The sequence below is a fragment of the Schistocerca nitens genome, chromosome 3 (assembly GCF_023898315.1).
Source record: "Schistocerca nitens isolate TAMUIC-IGC-003100 chromosome 3, iqSchNite1.1, whole genome shotgun sequence".
Lineage (NCBI taxonomy): Eukaryota > Metazoa > Arthropoda > Insecta > Orthoptera > Acrididae > Schistocerca > Schistocerca nitens.
The window spans coordinates 191885867-191907642 of NC_064616.1; the positions used below are offsets into that span (position 1 = coordinate 191885867).

General features: G+C 40.5%; 1 protein-coding gene across 1 annotated transcript in view; it reads left to right on the forward strand.

Moving 5' to 3' along the window:
• Window positions 1-21776, forward strand: part of LOC126249143 (Down syndrome cell adhesion molecule-like protein Dscam2) — a 242097-nt gene that overhangs the window by 143116 nt on the left and 77205 nt on the right. Inside the window, exon 16 of the mRNA XM_049950796.1 lies at window positions 15681-15947. Coding sequence (XP_049806753.1) covers window positions 15681-15947 — 267 coding nt within the window. The remainder of the gene's footprint in view (window positions 1-15680; window positions 15948-21776) is intronic.

The following is a 21776-nucleotide window of genomic DNA, read 5'->3' on the forward strand; positions in this document are numbered from 1 at the left end:
GAAGATAACATATTAAGTTGCAGACAGACTCAACAAAAAGGCACTACACATCAACTTCAGCCACAACCTTCATCAGAAAAGGAAACACACACATATTCATTCACACAAGCAAGCACATCTCAGACAAAAATGACCATCATCTCTGGAAGCTCAGACTAGAATGCAGTTAGCTTGGCTTTCTTTGTGCCTCCCTTCAACTTAATGTGCCATGTTTATGGTAAGCAGCAATCTGTGTTTTCCTTATATTGTTGATATTCTGACCTGAAGTTTCCATTCTTCAGTACATAATGATCATATTGCAATATTTTTTCTGTTGGTGATTCTTTTAAATGCATTGTGTAGGAGTCATTTTCCATTAATATACTGTTTTTCCAAATGAAAAAATAGTAATTTCATCTATAACAATAAACAGAAGTGATACCTTGACTGTGTTCTGAAAATATTTTTAATCAATAGGTTGAAATTTTAAAGTGACAAAATAATATTATACAGAAACTCAGTTTCTTTGCTAGCAGTCAAATTTCTCATTTATGATATATCAAACAATGGAAAATCCAGGATGAAAAGTAACAATATTGTGGTTTCAGCTGCCTGAGTCTGCAGTTGTGTGTGTGAGTTGCATTTGCGTAAGTGTGTGTGTGTGTGTGTGTGTGTGTGTGTGTGTGTGTGTGTGTGTGTGTGTGTGTGTGTCTAATGTTGACAAAGGTCTTAATGGCCAAAAGCTTTAATTGTGAGAGCATTTTTGTTGCGCCTATCTGAAACTCAGCAACTCTGCTATATGGTGAATATCATTTAGGATATAGTCTTTCACAGACTTCGAAATGCATTATTTGATTTTCACTTATCTAGGGCTCCATTTTCTGTTTACATGCTATTGTCCTCAATGAACTGTTGATCATAAAACGGTACCTGATAAAATATTTCTTGTGTATACAGTTAATTTATTTAAAAGAAGTGTACAAATGATTTTTTGATTGGAATCTGATGATAGCACTGGCCAACAAAATAAATATTTTTGAATATTTCCTTCAGTTCATAAGTCAAATCTTACTAATTAAAAACGTAAATGAAATTTTATTAGCTCTAGTTTCTGTGATTCACAATAAGTGGGAATAATTTATTTTAGCAGATTAAGTGAAAACAATACATTTTAATTAAATGTGTCAACAACATTGAGAGTTCAGTTGAATTCTTTTTAATGAACATTACATACGTGGAAGAATCCCTGGCAGGTGGTTGGATGTGCAAGAATCATGTGGTGGCTTCATGAGCTCGTTGTGTTACGGCTTTCCTCTTGTTAGTTAGTTCTGGAACATCTTTAATCAGAGACCAGCAATAAGCTACAAGCATGGCTTCATTCCAATGGTAATGATATCCCTGTTCTATTAAAGAATTTCCTGGTGGAACCTTTCCCAGTGTTCTTACTGACGGCTCCACAAGAAGTAGGGAAAATGTCTAGGTGGGTGTGGAGAAAATGCACCTTAAGGGACATGTTGTATACAAGTTGATGGCATTTTTGCAGGAATACTGCCACCAACTGATAATAGATGTTATATCTTCTGCTGCCTAAAAATCCATGAAAGACTCCCTTGAAGGTCTCCCAAGCTTCCTTTTTCCTTCCCCCCAAAAACTCGCTCAAATGCTGGATCCTTTACAATTTGATGAAATTGTGGACCAACAAAAATACGTATGTTAACCTTCGCATTATGTAATGTAGGAGATTTGCCTCTTAAAATACATAAACACCTGTGCTTCTTGGTTCATTGCACTGACAAAATTTCACATCAACCCCAGCTTTATATGTAGGGATTGAAGAATAACATCTGTTGGGTCCACAAGAGGGACAGCTATGGCATTTATCTCATTATGGTTAAGATTTCTTGCAGGCCAGTGAGATTGAATATAATGTGATTTTCTATCCCCACTATCCCACATGTATAAAAAGCAGCAGTACTTACTGTAACCTAGTTGCATTCCTAAGAGAACAGCGATGACTTTTGGATCACAACATATTTGTGTTCAGCATATTTGACTGAGTCAAGGAGGGCCTCCATGTCTGCATATGTCCCCTTCATGTGAACTGCAGTGCCAACAGGAGCAGAAGGAATACAGTTTCAGAGTCTATGAATAGCTTCAGATCCAAGTGATCTTGATTCAAATTCAAAGATTTCATCAGATCATTAATATCACAGCAAACAACAAGATTGTTTTCCTTCTCAAAATAAGGAAGCACATTCCTTTGGTGTTGTATGTAATTTGAGACACCTTGCTGTAATCTTGACCCTAAAAGATCTGCTTTCTCCTTTGACAAAGCAAGGTCTCAAATGAGGTTACTCAATTCTGATTGACACAATCAGTGTGGTTTATTATCCTTTTCCTCGGGGGAATGCATAAAGCTCCTTGAGTTCCAAGAGTTCTGATTTCTATTTCCACATCAAAGTCTGCTGGTGGAGTAGGAACTGAATGTGGAATAGGTCAAATAGCAGTGGAATATTCGGGTAGTCAACTGTTCTTCTTTTTGCATTGGCAATCCTGCCTTCATATTTTATTGATTTATTGATTCATCCTATAAATCTTTCCAGATTGTAGGAGTCAAGCAGAAATAGCAGTCATCTATATGGCTTGTAGGCTCTCACCAAACTGCTGGTTTGATTTGATTTGATTTATAGAGCACCCACAGCAAAAGCCATAAATCATTTTTTATCTTTTAGGCAAGCCATAAATTGCTTTTTATTTTTCACCTATTCTTGTAATATAACAGAACAATAGTTGTAACATATATGTGGAGTCCATAACTTACATTGGTTCCCCAGCCTCACACCAAAATAATGCCAATTGGCAGTAAGTTTACACCTTAAAAGACTCAAAACACCAAAAATTCTGCACTAATTACAACATAAACAATATTAAACATACACTCACAGCAACAATATGTATGTTTATAATCTACAAACAGCTGAAGAACATTGTGTTTTGTCAGTTGATTGATGTTCCACTTTCAAAAATAAAATTTTATCCAAACAGAAAATGTAAACTACTAAAATTTATTTGTTAGTTTATTGCCAAAACGAGAGCTAATTGGTCATTTTAATGGTTATTAATGACTTCAGCAGGTGGAGATACATAAGACTCAGCTATTTTTAAGCCCAAAACATTTTTTCCCTTTAATTACATCAGCAAATGCAACATGAAATTATGTAGAAGACATTGCTTGATCAGCCTATTTTTCATTAATTTTTGTTTCTGTGACTGTCATAGTCATATGTAATTGCCTAATTATTTATGATTATGATCTTCAAGATTATGTGCTATAGAGAAATACGTCACATAAAAATCTGATAACAATTATTCGTACTTTAACAGTGTTTGTAGTGTAAAGCATCTTTTACTAGTTGTCCATAAGATTTTTCTGTGAACTGAACTGTTATCTGTTAAGCTCTATTGTTGCTGTCAGTTGAAATTGTATTTCTGTTACCTTGATTTGTGATTTTTGCATTTTTCCCATGCTCTGTGTGGCACATAGAAGTCAGACATATTTAAATGAGATAACCAGCCCAGCTGCAGTATCTGGAACTTAAACATTAGAGCTCAAATAAATAGTAGCAAAGTGGTGGATATAATTAATTATGTATTGCATGCATCAAGTATTGTCTTTCATTCCCTTCAAGTGTGGAATTTGTGACTGTTCCAGAAACCAAATTATTTATATTTTTAATGTTTTGTACTTTTTAGTTGGTAAGAACTAATATTTCAGATATTTCGATCACTGATAGTGCCCTTCATAAAATAACATAAATACTTTGTTTGAAGTATGACATAAAAAGTAGCTGAGTAATGTAAGAAGGGAAGCAGAGGACATTTCAAAGTATCTGCTTTTCTTTTTATAGATAAAAATAATCTAGAAATAAATCCTACTACTATCAATATGAATTGATTAGCAGTCATGTATCACTGTGTAAGTAAGTTTCTTTTTTAGGTGGTTAAGGAAAATACTTTATTAGGCAAATACATTCAAAGTAAACTGCAAAACTAAATAAAAAGTCAGGTAGCTATCTGCCTGAGTCAACATTTTGATTTAATGCCACGTTCGAAGCTCACATGGCAATTTCGTAACACATTTATTCAAGCAGCCTCCAATTTTCCCTGCAAGGCTGAGTGGACACCAGTGTAGACACATCACCCACAGAAAAATTACATAGTGTGCAGCAGAACTTAACCCAAGACCTGCAAATCACTGATCAGTAATTGTAACAGTTGACCACAAGGGTGATAAAGTAAACTGTGTAAGGTATTAAAAAGCGTTTTGTTTTAATTTTAAACTTCTGAAAACAGCCATCATCTCATGTAAGACACAATCTTATGTTGCAAGTACTGCAAACTCAGGGTGTTTGTGCAAGCCTTGTTTTCATGCCTCACAAAGTACAATGGAACCTCGCTTAACGAGCACCTCCCATAATGCACAATTCGCATAACAAGCAAAACAAATTGTAAAAAATGACTTGCTTAGTGAGCAATGTTTCGCATAATGAGTGATGATGATTTAGTGTGATGTCACCAGCCGTTTGTGCAGGGCAGGAGAAATGTACAACATTCTGAACACCTTTCATTGTCGGCAGTGGCATATGAACAATGTCTCTACTGTGTACTGCAGTCTAGTTTCAGTGCTCTTTCTGCTACCATCTTAGTGCAGCTTGTGATCACACATTTATCTAAACCTGTGTTCACACAGTGTTTTGTGTGTGCAAATTTTAATGACCTTCATAGAAATGTCCCCAAAGATAAAGCCACAATAAGATGACTGTAAGAGAAAGAAAATGACCTTCGAAATGAAATGTAAAATCATTTAAAAATGTGAACAGGGTGTGAGCGCTGATGATTTAGTGTGCACATACAATTATTCTAATCAACTATTTGCACTATCCTCAAGAACAAGGACAAGATTAAGTACATAGATGCTTCAAAGGGAGTGACAAGAGTACGTAAACAATGGTTTCCTATTCCGGTCAATGTAGAGAGGTTGCTCCTTATGTGAATGAATGAAAAGCAATTGAAAGGTGACAATATTAACAAGACCATCATTTGTAAGAAGGCGAGAATGATTTTCGCCGACCACATTAAGAAGATGCCAGGATAATCAGTTGCCAAAGAAGTGATCAGGAGAAGCCGTGGGTGGTTTGAGAAGTTTGAGAGAAGCATTGTGAGGTATGTCAAAGCAGCCAGCTCCAACAAAAGGCAGTAGAGAACTTCACCAGTGACTTCAAGATGCCCATAGATTCTGAGCATTATCTGCCGCAACAGGTTTGTAATTGTGATGAGATGGGTCTGTTCTGAAAAAAGATGCCAAAGCTTACTTTTATAACAACAGAGGAGAATGCATTGCCAGGTCACAAGCTAATGAAAGACTGTCTCATAAACACATAACACATGACCGGCTGTTTTAAGTTGGTGAGACATCTGGAAAATGTGTTGGCCAAGGCAACAGTGTTAAAGTCCAATGCCATCTGTACCAGAATAGATCAGGATAGAACAGTCAGCATGTGGCTTTGTGTTATCTTGTCGAAAGATAACATCACAGAGATCTCAAAGGTAGAGTATATTCACTACCCTTAACACACTAGGAATGTAACACCTCCTGCCAAAATTGCCAGTTACATAAACCAGAGGTAATCATGTTGTGTACCCAGTGACACCCCATACCATGACGGCAGCTGCTGCTGCTGTATGATAATCTGCAACATTTTTTTCTGATTGGGGCCTCCACACATGGATGTGACCACTATCATGTTGTACACCAGGATTGCCACAAGTTTTATACATCAGGGAATTTCAAACATATCAGGGAAATCAGGAAAATATCAGGGAAATTGAAAAAAAAAGAAGAAACCAGTGGTAAAATCTCATTTTTTGTCTCAGTCTAATTCTTACTGCTTCTCCCTTTTCTACCACTCGCCTCAGCTTGCAGTCAGTGCTGCCACCACTTCGTGCCACTAGTCTGGCAGCTGCCAATGAGAGGCAGGCAGCCATGAGAAGTGGTCTGTTTGATCTGATTCTCAGATACTGTTGACACGGCAGTGTGCTTGAGCTGTGTCTGAGTGATTGTGTGAATGTATGTGTGCTTTCATTTTCTGGCAAATGCTATGACCAAAAATTTAGTTGTGAGAGTGTGATTGTCTTTTCTGTGTGCCTGTCTGTGTCTCAGTGATCATTTCTACGGTGAGTTGCTATCTATCATCACTGCAGTCCAATTCTGTGGGTATCTTTAATAGTTCGGGCCTGCCAATCTGAAGCCCATAGTTTCCCACTAATGTGCGGGCCCTGCCCATTGGATCTAGTCTCACTGATCTGCCCACAGGCAGGGCCTGTTTGTGTGTGGTGTAATGCAGTGAATTTTTGTGGTTTATCTGTGGACTCAGGACTGTTGTGCTCCTCGGCGGGCTAGAGGCCACAGGTGATGGATTTCAGGAATAGAGACTGTCTCACCACATTCTACAGTGTGGCATTTTATACACATTTTATTTATTGTAGTACATTTTGGCACTTCAAAAATAGTTTATATAGTAGAAAGCATGGTCAACAAGAAGAAGAAAATTGTGGTAGTCACTGGCAGTTTGTACACCATGTACTCATCTATTTCTTGAAAGAAAAATTACACAATGCCTGTAAAATAATAGACATAACACAGTGGGTAATAACTGACAGTAACAATCATAGTAGAACCAACATTTTATTGGTGGTCAATTATAGTGATGTTTTACACAACTCTTCACCACATTATACACCTCTTTCAAGAGGCTGACTTTTTCTGAGGTTATTTCTGAAATCAGTGGAGGTATTTTAAATCTGTCTTGCAAATCCAATTAAATGTGTGTTTTTCTCACCAAATGTGTTTCATTGTATTGAAATAAAATAACATCATTGGTCTTAATGAAACATATATACAATTTGGCTCGCTTTCTTTATCTAAAAATAGTTCATTAAATAAGATGTTGATGTTGGTACTTAAGATTTTTGCTCACATGTTTAGAAATACAGAAGTCCTTACATTTTTTGTCAACTTATGTCTTTACTTACTCTTGAGATCTCAAAATTTGTCAGGGAAAAATGCTAAAACTTGTGTGGAAATCAGGGAAATATCAGAGAATTACACTTGTGGAAACTTATGGCAACCCTATACCCAGAATGAGGGCACATCTGAAAAGTTGATATGATGCCACTCCTGTATCCAGTATTGCTGTTGGATGCACCACTGTTGGCATTCTGTTCTCTGCTGCCTTGTCAAAGGAAGCTGCAATGGTGATTGTTGTTATGACAGCACGTGCTGCTCCAGAACTCATAATGCCATCTGTCAGTAACTTTCCTTGTTGCATAAAAGGTCATTCCCCAACTCTAAAGTATGTGACATGGTTGTACAATCCTACATGGCCAAGTGAACAATATATCTGTTCTTCCAGGTGCTATTTGTGTGGAACTGTTGAGGTCCTGCATGGTGTTGAGTATGGTCTTCCTGAATCCACTAATTCCATATTCAATCTACAATTGTGGTTCAAAACCATCTTCTTGCAAACTACTAACATTCAACCTTTCTTTATATCCAGAATGTAGATACCATTGCCTCTACCTAATATCTGGGATTGCACTGAAATGCTAATAATTTGCATATCCAGGCATGTAATACACTTCATCACAGTTTAATATCTGTTGCGTACCACCTTGTGGTGTTGCAGTTTAATTTCCAGCAATGTATTTTGCAGTGGATTTGACCAGATATGAGACCAATGCAACACATTATTTACAAGAATATCTTTTGAGTTATAGGCACACACAAGCTAAATAATAACATGTGACAATTGCTAGTCCTTTCAGAATTACATGGTAAAATGAACTGCTGGTTCTCATCACTGTGACAGCACAAAGCATAAGGTTCTGGAGTTTATGAAAATAATAATAATAATGTATCATCCTACAACAACGGAAAACAGTTTTCTAGAGAAAAAGTATTTCACTTCACCCAAATTGACAGGGGGAAGCTCATATGTGTCAAGGAACCCTGTGCCCAAGAAGTTCCCAACCATGTGGTGAAGTATACTGCAAATACATGATCACTTCAGGTAACTGTGTTTGTAAGACAGTGAGTCATTGTAACTGATCCACAAGCTCATTTAAAAATACTGTACAATGATGAGGTAAATGTGATGTATGAATTTGTAGTTAGAACCTATGTGAGAAATTTTGAAAAAATATATTTTTTTTTGCTAAATCAGCACAAAAAGATTATAAAACAAGATGAAACACAATTCATTACCTCAGTAAAGAACATAAAAAGGGCTATTTAAGTTCAAGGAGTTAGTTTTTGTGAGTAATGTTCTCAGTGCACGACTTGCAGAAGATAATTGTTGGCAATTAAAATTTTGAATTCTTCATTTAAAAATACATTGTCACAGGGGCATACTACTAATGTTTAAACACTGCACACGTTTACAAATGGCTGATTTTGAGACAAACACTCACATCATAGAGAAATAATCATTCAGACGATTGAAAGCTAAATATGAATGGTGAGAAAATGCACAGACTTACAAATCAGTATTAAAAATCAATATCTCTAGTGACGGTCTGTCACAAGATTCTAGAACACTTGTTTAATTTAAACGTAATTATGTTCCTTGAGAAATAATAGTATGAAGTAATGTTTAATGGAACAAACATGAGAAATCATTAGTGGCAAAAGCAAATGTAAAAATATAAGTTGCAAGGAGTTTAAAAATGTGGAGAGTATCTGCTAAGGAGATGTCATACAATACATTAGTATAACTCTTATTTGTAGCGATACAGCATTTTAGGTCTGTATCAGTAAACCTGACAGCAAACAGTGAAGGCTGTGTGCTGTTAGAGTTATAACAGGTTGCCCTGTAGCTCATAAACACATGTAATAATGGTTGTCAGGGAACTTAAATGAGATTCATCAGCAGAAAGGTTATTTTCTTCTCACAAAACCTTTTTTACTAAGTTTAGGGAACCACTATTTGAGATATATTGGAACATATCTTCCAATTTCATCATTTATTTCGTGCACACAACATAGGAATAAAGTAAGATAGATTAGGGTACATAGCTTATGGTAACAAACATATGCATAAATGGAGCAGAATAGGAAACAAATAATAGGCTCCTGGTATGAAGTATCTCCAACCCAGCATAATAAAGTGACTTGTAGAGTATTTGCAGAAAACTGCACACATCTACATATCTTTGTTGGCCAGTGGAAAAAGAAAGATTAGATTTCGAGAACCACAAATCAATGCAAAAATTTCTGTTAGCTAAGTTACTCAAATAAGACAGATGAAGATCCTGTGACCTTAGCTTTCTCACGTGGTGAGAAAAGTTGATTTCAAATAAGAGCTGCCAAAAGCAAGTTTGTATGTTGTGAGTGCAGTGGAGAAGTGTCGAAAGGCAGGTAAGGTACGTGAGAGTGAAAACTCTGCAGCATCAGGCCTGTATTGTACATTACATGTATGTGTTTGCTGTAGCTCTACTGTCTATCACTTCCTCTTGAATCATTAACTCAGGAACTATCTTTTATGTGCCTAAATTTAGAGTGTTCAATTTGTTTACAACAGCCTTGAATGAGTATTGGGTGTCAAAGAATATTGTGACTAGATTGGTAAGAAAGGTAACAATGAACTGATAATGCACAAAATGTTCACCACCGATGTTGTACACATGCTAGCCTACATCAACATTTGTCAAGATACATTTACTCATTCCATTTGAAGAAAACTGATTTAAAATCCTGTGTTATATACCATCTTACTTACACTATCGTAGTGAAACTGGAATGTTTATGTTGGTGTGAGTTGTGTTGCATGGAGTGTGCATATCAGTTGGCATCACTGGCTGGCGTGTTATGGTTGTCAGTTCAAACCTGACTACTAGCAGTTATTTTTTATTTAGTATGCATTGTTTCTGGAAGATTCTTGAAATTTTGTTATTGGCATATTCTAGAATGATCTGTGGAACAGGCAATAATCAAGCTATACTCACTGTGCAGAATGAGATCTTTGCATTTGAGAATGTGATTAGTTTTCTACTAAGGTTCAAAGAAGTTACTGGAGGGATATGTGTACAGCTGTTAATATACAATAGTGTTGTCCTGAGAATAACTATAATACTTGGCAAACTGTATTAAAACCCTTGAAAGTAAAAGTTTTGAATTTTTCCACCACTTATGTAGCAAATTTATAGCATTACTCCCATAACATGAGGTGTGTTCTAGCTTTCTTTCAAGTGTAAATATCAATGTGAGTATAGATCAGTATTCACAAAACAGAGGGGTCATTGAGCAGGAAATAGTTACACTGAAAATCCATTTAGCAGCTGAGATTTCGAACAAAATCTTCCATCATAGAGCAAATAAACAAAGAAACAAACAAATCTCATACACATTGAGCTGCTCACTGTTTCAGCACTGTGGCCCAACTGGTTTGAGTGACTAGTGGGGCAAAGAAAGCAGTGAGGAGACAGAGAAGGGAGAAATTCTAGAGGATGGGATCAGGAAAGATGATAGAGTCTTGCATCTAAACACTAACATAGGGCAAGATAGGGACCACTAAGAAAAATGCAAAGAAAATAATAGAGGGTCAGCTCTTGAACTTGAGTAAAAAAATGGCTCTGAGCTCTATGGGACTTAACAAACATGGCTCTGAGCACTATGGGACTTAACTTCTGAGGTCATCAGTCCCCAAGAACTTAGAACTACTTAAACCTAACTAACCTACGGACATCACACACAGCCATACCCGAGGCAGGATTCGAACCTGCAACCATAGTGGTCACGCGGTTCCGGACTGAAGCGCCTAGAATTGCTCGGCCACACTGGCCGGCCGAACTTGAGTATGGCACATGGAGCAGGTAGTTGGGAATAGGAGTGAGATGCAGACAGACAAAATGTCATACAGTTTTGCTGACAAGCAGAAAAAATCTTCAGAAGGTATGGAAATGGTAGTGAGGATGAGGTTGCCAATTGAGCAGCACAATGACACTAGAGGCAGTTGAAAAGATTCTGTCAAACTGGCTCAGTTGTTCTCCTATGTTAACTGATATTGGGGCACTTCATGTTGCTGTTCAGCAGATTCTGACCTAGTCCTCATGCGTGTAGGTAGCAGCACTGTTTTCATAAACCATAGTGATTGTATGACAAAGGATTTCTGCCATAATGAGATTTTCACTCTGCAGCGGAGTGTGCGCTGATATGAAACTTCCTGGCAGATTAAAACTGTGTGCCCGACCGAGACTCGAACTCGGGACCTTTGCCTTTCGCGGGCAAGCGCTCTACCATCTGAGCTACCGAAGCACGATTCACGCCCGGTACTCACAGCTTTACTTCTGCCAGTATCTCGTCTCCTACCTTCCAAACTTTACAGAAGCTCTCCTGCGAACCTTGCAGAACTAGCACTCCTGAAAGAAAGGATATAGCGGAGACATGGCTTAGCCACAGCCTGGGGGATGTTTCCAGAATGAGATTTTCACTCTGCAGCGGAGTGTGCGCTGATATGAAACTTCCTGGCAGATTAAAACTGTGTGCCCGACCGAGACTCGAACTCGGGACCTTTGCCTTTCGCGGGCAAAGGTCCCGAGTTCGAGTCTCGGTCGGGCACACAGTTTTAATCTGCCAGGAAGTTTGATTTCTGCCATATTAATATCCATCTACAAGCCCCGCAGCAGTAACTCCTGCCCAACATGATATCCAAAGCCTTCTCAGATCCCTATATTAGTCCAAAAGTCTATCTTCTGAATCTGTTTCTCTTGTTACTATTAGAATTTGCTGCTTCACAGCGGCCATAAACACAACCTCATGGGGTGCCACATTATAGTGTTACTGTAGTACCACTGCAAGAGCCTTTGCATTTGTGGGCCATCTTCAGCATGTTGCTATAGGACACGCTCCTAAGCTGAAGACAGAAGACAGTTTAGCCAACAGCTCTCAGCACTTCTTACCCTTTATCACCTGCACAATGCTTGTCAGTGTTGATGCCACCTCTCTCTGTGCTAATATCTTCAATCCCCTTGCTCTTGCTGCTATTGAACCCTAAAGCTCTCAGTGGTTACCTGATTCCAAACCTTCCACCTACTTCCTGATAACCATGAGTAACTACACTTTCATTCATCATTACTTCTCCTATGAAGACATAACTACAAAAACATCCATAGTACTACAATTAGGACTTGTATGGCATTTTTGTACAATGACATCTTTATGCTCTCAATTCAAGATGAAGACGACATATAATTACTCCTCTAGAATCACAAAACTTTCTGTCTCATGTTTTCACTTTATCTTCCTCACCTCAGTAAGCCACCTTCTTTAATATTTTCTTGACCACATGGCTCCATAAAAACTTAGGTTTACTTTAAGCCAACTGTTTTTCAATAGTATCAGAAGTTCAAAAGCTGCTACACACTACACATCCCAGATTCCCTCTTGGTGATACATGGATGTTTCATCTGTAATGACCAGTATGCTGAAGGTGTGCCTAAGGCTTTCACAAACTGACTTACATCCTCAAGTCCTTACCTTGTCCCCTAACAGAACTCCCATCTCTTATCCCCACATACACTCAATACTTCTTAGACATTTGTGTAGCAACCATGGGGGAGGAACACCCATTTCTGCCACACAATTCCATCAAGTTTAGAACAATTGACCAACTTTCTATGGCAAGGCTATGATTATCCCTAATTGTGCACTAAAATAAAATACATTCTTGACAGTTCCATTCCCACCATAATTTACATAACCCTCAGAATGCCTCAAGTATATGCTACTCCTTTACCCATCACCTCACCTGCTTCGTATGTTACACCTATACAGAAGACTCAGGTGGAAGATTTGTTTTATACATCTGCCCACTACCACCAATGCATTCCTCTTACTGACATTTCCTACACCAAAAAAAGTAGACAACATGTAGAAGCAGCCACGTCATCACCAACTTTGCAACAACAACTGCACAGTACTCTATGTGGTTATGGTTATCAACTACACTCCTGGAAATTGAAATAAGAACACCGTGAATTCATTGTCCCAGGAAGGGGAAACTTTATTGACACATTCCTGGGGTCAGATACATCACATGATCACACTGATAGAACCACAGGCACATAGACACAGGCAACAGAGCATGCACAATGTCGGCACTAGTACAGTGTATATCCACCTTTCGCAGCAATGCAGGCTGCTATTCTCCCATGGAGATGATCGTAGAGATGCTGGATGTAGTCCTGTGGAACGGCTTGCCATGCCATTTCCACCTGGCGCCTCAGTTGGACCAGCGTTCGTGCTGGACGTGCAGACCACGTGAGACGACGCTTCATCCAGTCCCAAACATGCTCAATGGGGGACAGATCCGGAGATCTTGCTGGCCAGGGTAGTTGACTTACACCTTCTAGAGCACGTTGGGTGGCACGGGATACATGCGGACGTGCATTGTCCTGTTGGAACAGCAAGTTCCCTTGCCGGTCTAGGAATGGTAGAACGGTGGGTTCGATGACGGTTTGGATGTACCGTGCACTATTCAGTGTCCCCTCGACGATCACCAGTGGTGTACGGCCAGTGTAGGAGATCGCTCCCCACACCATGATGCCGGGTGTTGGCCCTGTGTGCCTCGGTCGTATGCAGTCCTGATTGTGGCGCTCACCTGCACGGCGCCAAACACGCATACGACCATCATTGGCACCAAGGCAGAAGCGACTCTCATCGCTGAAGACGACACATCTCCATTCGTCCCTCCATTCACGCCTGTCGCGACACCACTGGAGGCGGGCTGCACGATGTTGGGGCGTGAGCGGAAGACGGCCTAACGGTGTGCGGGACCGTAGCCCAGCTTCATGGAGACGGTTGCGAATGGTCCTCGCCGATACCCCAGGAGCAACAGTGTCCCTAATTTGCTGGGAAGTGGCGGTGCGGTCCCCTACGGCACTGCGTAGGATCCTACGGTCTTGGCGTGCATCCGTGCATCGCTGCGGTCCGGTCCCAGGTCGATGGGCACGTGCACCTTCTGCCGACCAATGGCGACAACATCGATGCACTGTGGAGACCTCACGCCCCACGTGTTGAGCAATTCGGCGGTACGTCCACCCGGCCTCCCGCATGCCCACTATACGCCCTCGCTCAAAGTCCGTCAACTGCACATACGGTTCACGTCCACGCTGTCGCGGCATGCTACCAGTGTTAAAGACTGCGATGGAGCTCCGTATGCCACGGCAAACTGGCTGACACTGACGGCGGCGGTGCACAAATGCTGCGCAGCTAGCGCCATTCGACGGCCAACACCGCAGTTCCTGGTGTGTCCGCTGTGCCGTGCGTGTGATCATTGCTTGTACAGCCCTCTCGCAGTGTCCGGAGCAAGTATGGTGGGTCTGACACACCGGTGTCAATGTGTTCTTTTTTCCATTTCCAGGAGTGTAGTTATTCACACAGATAAACAAACATTGCCAAACTGTGGACCATCTGGACTGCCCAGTTGTACATCACATCAATCAAGTTAATGTGGTTGACTTTAATGGCTCCTCCATCATCTAGATCTTCTTGCCTAACACAATCTCTTCGAAACTTCTTTAATTATGCAGCTCGAAATTGTGCCTCCAATATACCATTCCTTGTTTCTGTCGCAGCCCTGGTCTCAATCTTCGCCATTCTCTGTGATCCATCTGCCTTTATTCTTGCTGTTGTTCCCTCTCCATTCCACCTTCTTGCCATCCACATCTTCACACTTTCCTGGTAGTTTTCTATTCCACTATAAACCACTCATATCTTTCTTTATGACTTTCTCCCTCTGTCAGGATTCTCCGACTCTCTCCTATAATACTTCCTTAGCATTGTTCTGAGCAGCATCTGTGCCCCCCCCCCCCCCCCTTTTTTCCCATGGGTGCCAGATGCTTCCCTTGCAATCATCTACTCATTCTACACCCTTGAAGTCTTTCTTTGCCCACTCCTTCCCCCCTCCCTCCTCCCCTCCTCACCACCCTACTCCACCTCGTTTTCTTATAATGCCCAGATATCTATCCACCCTATTCAAGACAGTGATGCGACCCCCAGTTGATCCACAGCACTAAGAAAGTGAAACATAGAAAACGACATAGAGGAAGACAGAGAGATAGATAGATAGATAGACAGAGAGAGAGAGAGAGAGAGATAGAGAGAGAGAGAGAGATAGATAGAGATAGAGAGATAGAGAGATAGAGAGAGAGAGTTCTTTATTTGATACGTAGAAATCTATCTCATGTATGTATTTATGATTCTTCACTAAGCAGAGGAGCACAGTCATTAGCGCACTGGACTTGTATTTGGGAGGAGGATGCTACAAATCCGCTTCCGGCCATCCTGGATTAGGTTTTCCATGATTTCCCGAAATTGCTTAAGGCAAATACCGGGTTGGTTCCTTTGCAAATTTTTGAGTCAATTCTTTTCAAAGTTATTGTCAAAAATTCTTTTTCATCCATTATGTAATGTAATTTCAGAATTTTCTGAATTGATTTAAACACCTTAGCTACTAAGAAAATATTGCCTAAGAAATTATTGCTGTTTGCTGTGTATATTAAGTAATAACATCTGTACCCCAATTCTTAATTTTAAAGTTTTTTTTTCCAGCAGCTGTTAGTAATTTTAAGGTTGTTATTTTCAGTACCTGCTGCAATTGTGTCATTTGGTGACACTGTATCAGTTCGGAGGAGAGGATCCGTTCAATTACCTTGCGTAGCAGTTGGAATACCATCACCTGACCGATCTTGGACAGCTCATGAAAATCCTGTCATGGGAAATGCATTCTCCGTTCAGCATGACGGCACTTTGCATATAAGTGATGTGCAGAAGCATCATGAGGAGAATTACACTTGTACTGTATCCAATTCTGAGGGAGAAGATCATATTTCCTATTTCCTTCAGGTTTTAGGTAAATAATAAAAATTCAAAAGCTTTAGCAGTTTTTAGGTACATTTTTAACCTTATTTTGCTAACACAGAATATCAATACAGTTTTTCAATGAGGTCTTACTTAAAGTACAAAGTGAAGGTAGGTATCCTGAATGAAGGTAGGTATCCTGAAAGAAAGAAATCACTGAACAGAACTTGTTAAATGTTACAAATGTAACAATCAAAACTTAAATAAATATTTCAAATTATGACATATTATATCTACAATTTATTGTTGTAGTATCCTCAGACATTTGTAATGAAACTAGTATCTATGACATGATCATTTATATTTAAAATTTTGCTTGTGTACTTATTTGTCTGTAACTTTCTAATTTGTTTATATGATACAAGAAAGAACTGACCAACCTTCAGGTGTAAATTAACAGAACAGGAGTTTATGCATAACTATGAGGATGAGGAAGTCTAAAAAGCTGATTTAAATGGTGCTCACAATAAAAGTTAATCTATAATGTGTTCATTAAACCTGGACTGGATTGGACGCAGTTTAATAAATTGAACAATAAACTGTTATTAATTCTGGTACTGTCACATTCCATTATGTGTGCTGTCAGAAAATACTGAGTAAATTTTGTTGAAATAAAGCTATTAAATTAGTTTCTTTTTAGTAGTAAAACATATCACAGTTATTAATATCCTTAGCAGTGCCTAAGTACTAACACAGTTGCAAAGGGCTCTTATTTGATGATCTATGTCTACTCAAAATGCCTTTGAGTGGACCAACTTAGCTGTATCCTTTGCCTAGGGTTAGCCTACTTACCACATCCATAAATGAGGAACATCCTACCCACAATCCTTTCCATTACCCTCAAAGTGGTATTTCACTATCCACTTAATTTACAAAATATCGTAGTCCATCCTTGAACCACACCCACTGCCAACCACTTGCCACATGGCGCATATACCTGTGAAAGGCCAGAGTGCAAGACCTGTCCAGTGCATTCACCCAACATATCCTACTGCAGTCCTGTCATAAGCATATTCTACATCTACATCTACATAGGTACTCCACAAGCCACCATATGGTGTTTGGTGGAGGGTATCCTGTGGCACAACTTGTCATTTTGGCTCCTGTTCCATTCACATATAGAGTGAGGGAAAAACAACTGTCTTTATGGTTCTGTATGAGCCCTATTTTCTCATATCTTATCTTCATGGTCCTTATGCATGATGTATGTTGGTGGCAGTAGAATCATTCAGTAGTCAGCTTCAAATGCTGGTTCGCTAAATTTTCTCAATAGTGTTTCTCAAAAATTAAGTTGCCTTCATTCAGGGATTCCAATTTGAGTTCCTGAAGCATCTCTGTAATACTTACATGTTGTTCTGACCTACCGGTCACAAATCTAGCAGCCCACCTCTGAATTGTTTTAATCTCTTCCTTCAATCTGCCCTGGTACAGATCCCAAACACTTGAGCAGTACTCAAGAATAGGTCACACCAGCATCCTAATTACGATCTCCTTTACAGATGAATCACTCTTTCCTAAAATTCTCCCAATAAACTGAAGTCAACCATTTGCCTCCTTACCACAGTTTTCGCATGATCGTTCCACCTATTTCGCTTTGCAATGTTATGCTCAGATATTTAAATGACCTAATCATCCACATTAACTTACACTTTTCCGCATTTAGGGCTATCTGCCATTCATCACACCAATTGGAACTTTTGTCTAACTTGTCTTGTATCTTAATACAGTCACTCAACTAAAACACCTTACCATACACCATGGTGTCATCAGCAAACAACCACAGATTTCTGTCCAACCTGTCTGCCAAATCATTTATGTATATAGAGAACAACAGCGGTCCTATCACACTTCCCTGGGGCACTTCTGATGATACCCTTGTCTCTGATGAACACTGGCCATTGAGGATAACATACTGAGTTCTACTGTATATGAAGTTTTTGAGCCACTCGCATATCTATGGACTTTTTCCATATGCTCATAACTTCGTTAACAGCCTGCAATGGGTCACCATGTCAAATGTTTTCCAGAAATCTGGAAATATGGTATCTGCCTGTTGCCCTTCATCCATAGTTTCCAGTATGTCATGTGAGAAAAGGGCAAGCTGAGTTTCACACAAGCAGAGGTTTCTAAAACCATGCTGATTCTTGGACATAAGCTTCATAGCCTTAATATAGTTTATTATATTTGAACTGAGAATATGTTCAACGATTCTGCAGCAAACAGAAGTTAGGGATATAGGTATGTAATTTTGCGGGTCCGTTCTTTTACCTTTCATATATACTAGAGTCACCTGCACTTTTTACCAGTTGCTTGGGACTTTGTGCTGAGTGAGAGATTCATGATAAATGCAAGCAAGGTAAGGGACCAATGCCGCAGAGTACTCGTAAAATCGAACTGGGATTCCATCCAGGACTGGTGATTTATTTGTTTTCAAATCTTTCAGCTGTTTCTCTATGCTAGGTATGCTTATTTCTTTGTCATCCATGCAGGAGTCTGTCTGAAGGTCAAATGATGGTATGTTTGCTCAGTTCTCCTGTGTGAACAATTGCTTGAATGTGTAATTTAAAACTTTGACTTTCATTTTGCTATCTTCAACTGCCTCACCAGACTGGACAACCAGGGACTGGAGGAGCCTTAGACCTGCTTAGTGATTTTACATACAACCAGAATTTTCTCAGGTCTTCTTCCAGATCTTTTGCTAAGGTGTAACAGAGGTAATTGTTATATGCTTCGTGCATAGATCTTTTCACAGATGCAGGAATCTCTACTAACCTTTGCTTATTGTCATTTGCACATCTCCTTTCGAACCTAGATTGCAACAACCTCTGCTTCCTCAGCACCCACCGAATTTCATTTTTAAACCATGATGGGTCTTTTCCAGCCTTTATCCACTTACTAGGCACATAACTCTCCAGACCACAATTTACAGTCTGCTTAAACTTTGACCATAATTCCTCTACATCCACTTTACTGGAACCAAGTGATGCCAATTCACTGTCCAAGTGAAATGTTAATAACTGGTTATCTGCTCTATCTAACAGGAACACTCTCCTAGCCTTTTTGACTGATTTATGAACTTTTGTAATCATAGTTGCTATAATGCCTTCATGATCGTCAATCCCCATTTCTCCATTGGCATTGTTGACATGGTCTAGCCTATTTTTTAGCTATAAGGTCTAAGATATTTCCATTACGTGTAGGCTGCTGAGGTAGCTGCTCAAGAGAATTTTCATAAAATGTTCAAAAGTGTTTCGCATGACTGTCTGTCTGTATCCCCCACCCACCGCAATGAATTTTTGGACATCCCAGTCTATACTCAGCAGGCTAAAGTCGCCTCCAATTAGTGTTGCATGATATGGGTATTTAAGCGCTATTGACCACAGACTTTCTTTGAGTGACTCTAGAACTGTCATAGCGGATTCACGTGGCCGGTAAAAACCTACACCTGTTATACATGGCCAGATGACTTCACTGTCACACTCAACTTCGACCTCAATAGAGACAATATTTTTGTCAGCTGCAATGAACTCTCCCCCCTCCTGTGGCCTCTAATCTGTCTTTGCAATAAATGTTCCATGACTCATTAAATATCTCATATTCTGTCATATCAGAGGCAATCCACCTTGAAAGCAGTAATATCATATACCATCTCTGCTGGTACTTCTGCACAACATTTTATGTTAAAATGGCATTGCACCAGGTTTCTCTTTTGCTGTCATGTCTCAGTACACTAGTGCACATGCCTCACAAAATATCGGACCAAGACAGCTGAGTTGCAGCACCTAGAGATAGTTTTCCAGAAGAATGATTACAATCAGCACCAGACCCAGCATCCTATAAAACCAAAGGAATCAAGGCTACAACATGCGGCTGAGAAGGGAAACCTGTTTGTGATGACATGTATTATGTACATTGCTAACACACTGATGAAAATTGGAAGACTGCTCTGGATAGACACACACACACACACACACACACACACACACACACACACACACACACACACACACACAGATATAACACCCACTGTGACCCACCAGGTTAGCCGAGAGCGGTAATATGCTGCTTCCTGGATTCGGGTAGGCGCGCCAGCCTTGGATTGAATCCATTTTATGCAGCTTTCCACATCCCACTAGGTGAATACCGGGCTTGTCCCCACATTCCACCTCAGTTACATGACTCGCAGACATTTGAAAACATTTGCACTATTCCGTGGCTTACACTAGATGCAGACAGCTGGGGTACACTCATTCCCTCATTCCATCCTGGAGGGAGGGGGGGGGGGGGGTTTGGGATGGTGGCAGGAAGGGCATCTGGCCACCCTCTGCAACTAACACTGCAAAATCAATAGCAACACAGCCGGCCCCATGTGACACGGGACAAAGGCTGCAAGAAAGAAAGAAAAGAAATTATGTCACCCACTGTGCAAGACAAAAGCCTTGTTGAGGTCTCCCCTCAGGGGGCTCAGCATTTAGTTGCTGGGTACAGGCTTGGCGACCCCGGGGTCCCTGAGCTGGGGACTGGGAAGCACCACCAGTCTTCAATACCGTAAGCTCTGAGCGTGCTTCAACGACCACCGTAAGGCGTGACGGTGGAATGTTGTACGGTACAGAACCCAGTGATCTTGCTTAACTGCCTGGGTCGCGAGGATGGTATAAACCTCTATAAAACATCCCTCAATCTCAAGGTGTGCTGCGCGCCGAGGAGACGCATGGCTGTTGAGGTAGAACAGTTGCTAGCGGCTGATCTTTGGGGAACCTGCTGCCCTCCAGTTGTATTAGGTTTACCCAGGCAAGCAGGGCTTTGTCTGGGTGGACATTCCTTTCCCTAGCTGCTCGTGGGACCACCATGAAAAGAAATATGAATAGTGCTCAAGCACGAGTCTCTAAGAATGGAAAGTTCAATGCTTTAAAGTATGACCCCCAATCGTTCCCTTCCCTGCCCACACCAGGGGAGGAACGGCGGTTTAAATTACTTGGTGAGATGTATTCTCCTCGATTTCTGGTTTGCGGCTGAACAGGGCATGTCTAAAATGAAGTCTTGAGCAGTCCTCATACAAACAGCATCTCCAGCACAGTCACGGGCATTTCTTGCTTGTGACAAGTTTGGTGAAGTTGCAGTCTCCATTACGCCTCATAAGAGCCTCAATATGGTTCAGGGACTTATTTTTCATCGTGACCTGTTGTTGCAGTCTGACAATGAGCTCTGTGCAAATCTGGAATGCCGCGGTGTCCACTTTGTATGACGTGTCTTCAGGGGACCTAAAGCCTTCATCTTGGCTTTCGAGGGTGACACCTGCCCGAGAAGGTCAAGGTGATGATATATCGATGTGATGTTAAGAAGCCTTACGTCACTCCTCCCATGTGCTGCTTTAAGTGCTGGAGGTTTGGGCATATGTCATCGAGGTGTGACACCAACTCTACCTGTCGGGACTGTGGACATGCCTCCCACCCCAACGTCCCTTGTTCACTGCCCCCTGTTTGTGTCAACTGCGGACGGAAACATTCACCTTGCTCATCAGACTGCATGGTTTATCAAAAAGAATGGAAGATTATGGAGTATAAGACCTTGGACAGGCTCACTTACACAGAGGCTAAACGCAAGTACGATCGAATTCACCCTGTGCGCATTTCATCGACGTATGTCTTCGATGTCACCATCCCTGGTGATAAGCCCCCAAGCTCAGCCGCTTTTTGTGGGCCCTCCAGCCCGGCCGTCTATGCCTGCCCCCCAGGTAGTTGGGAACACCCTCTTCCGTTGCTCCCCTGTTTTTAACATCGGGAGTAACAACCCCTCCTTCTATGGGGACTTCAGTCCCCAC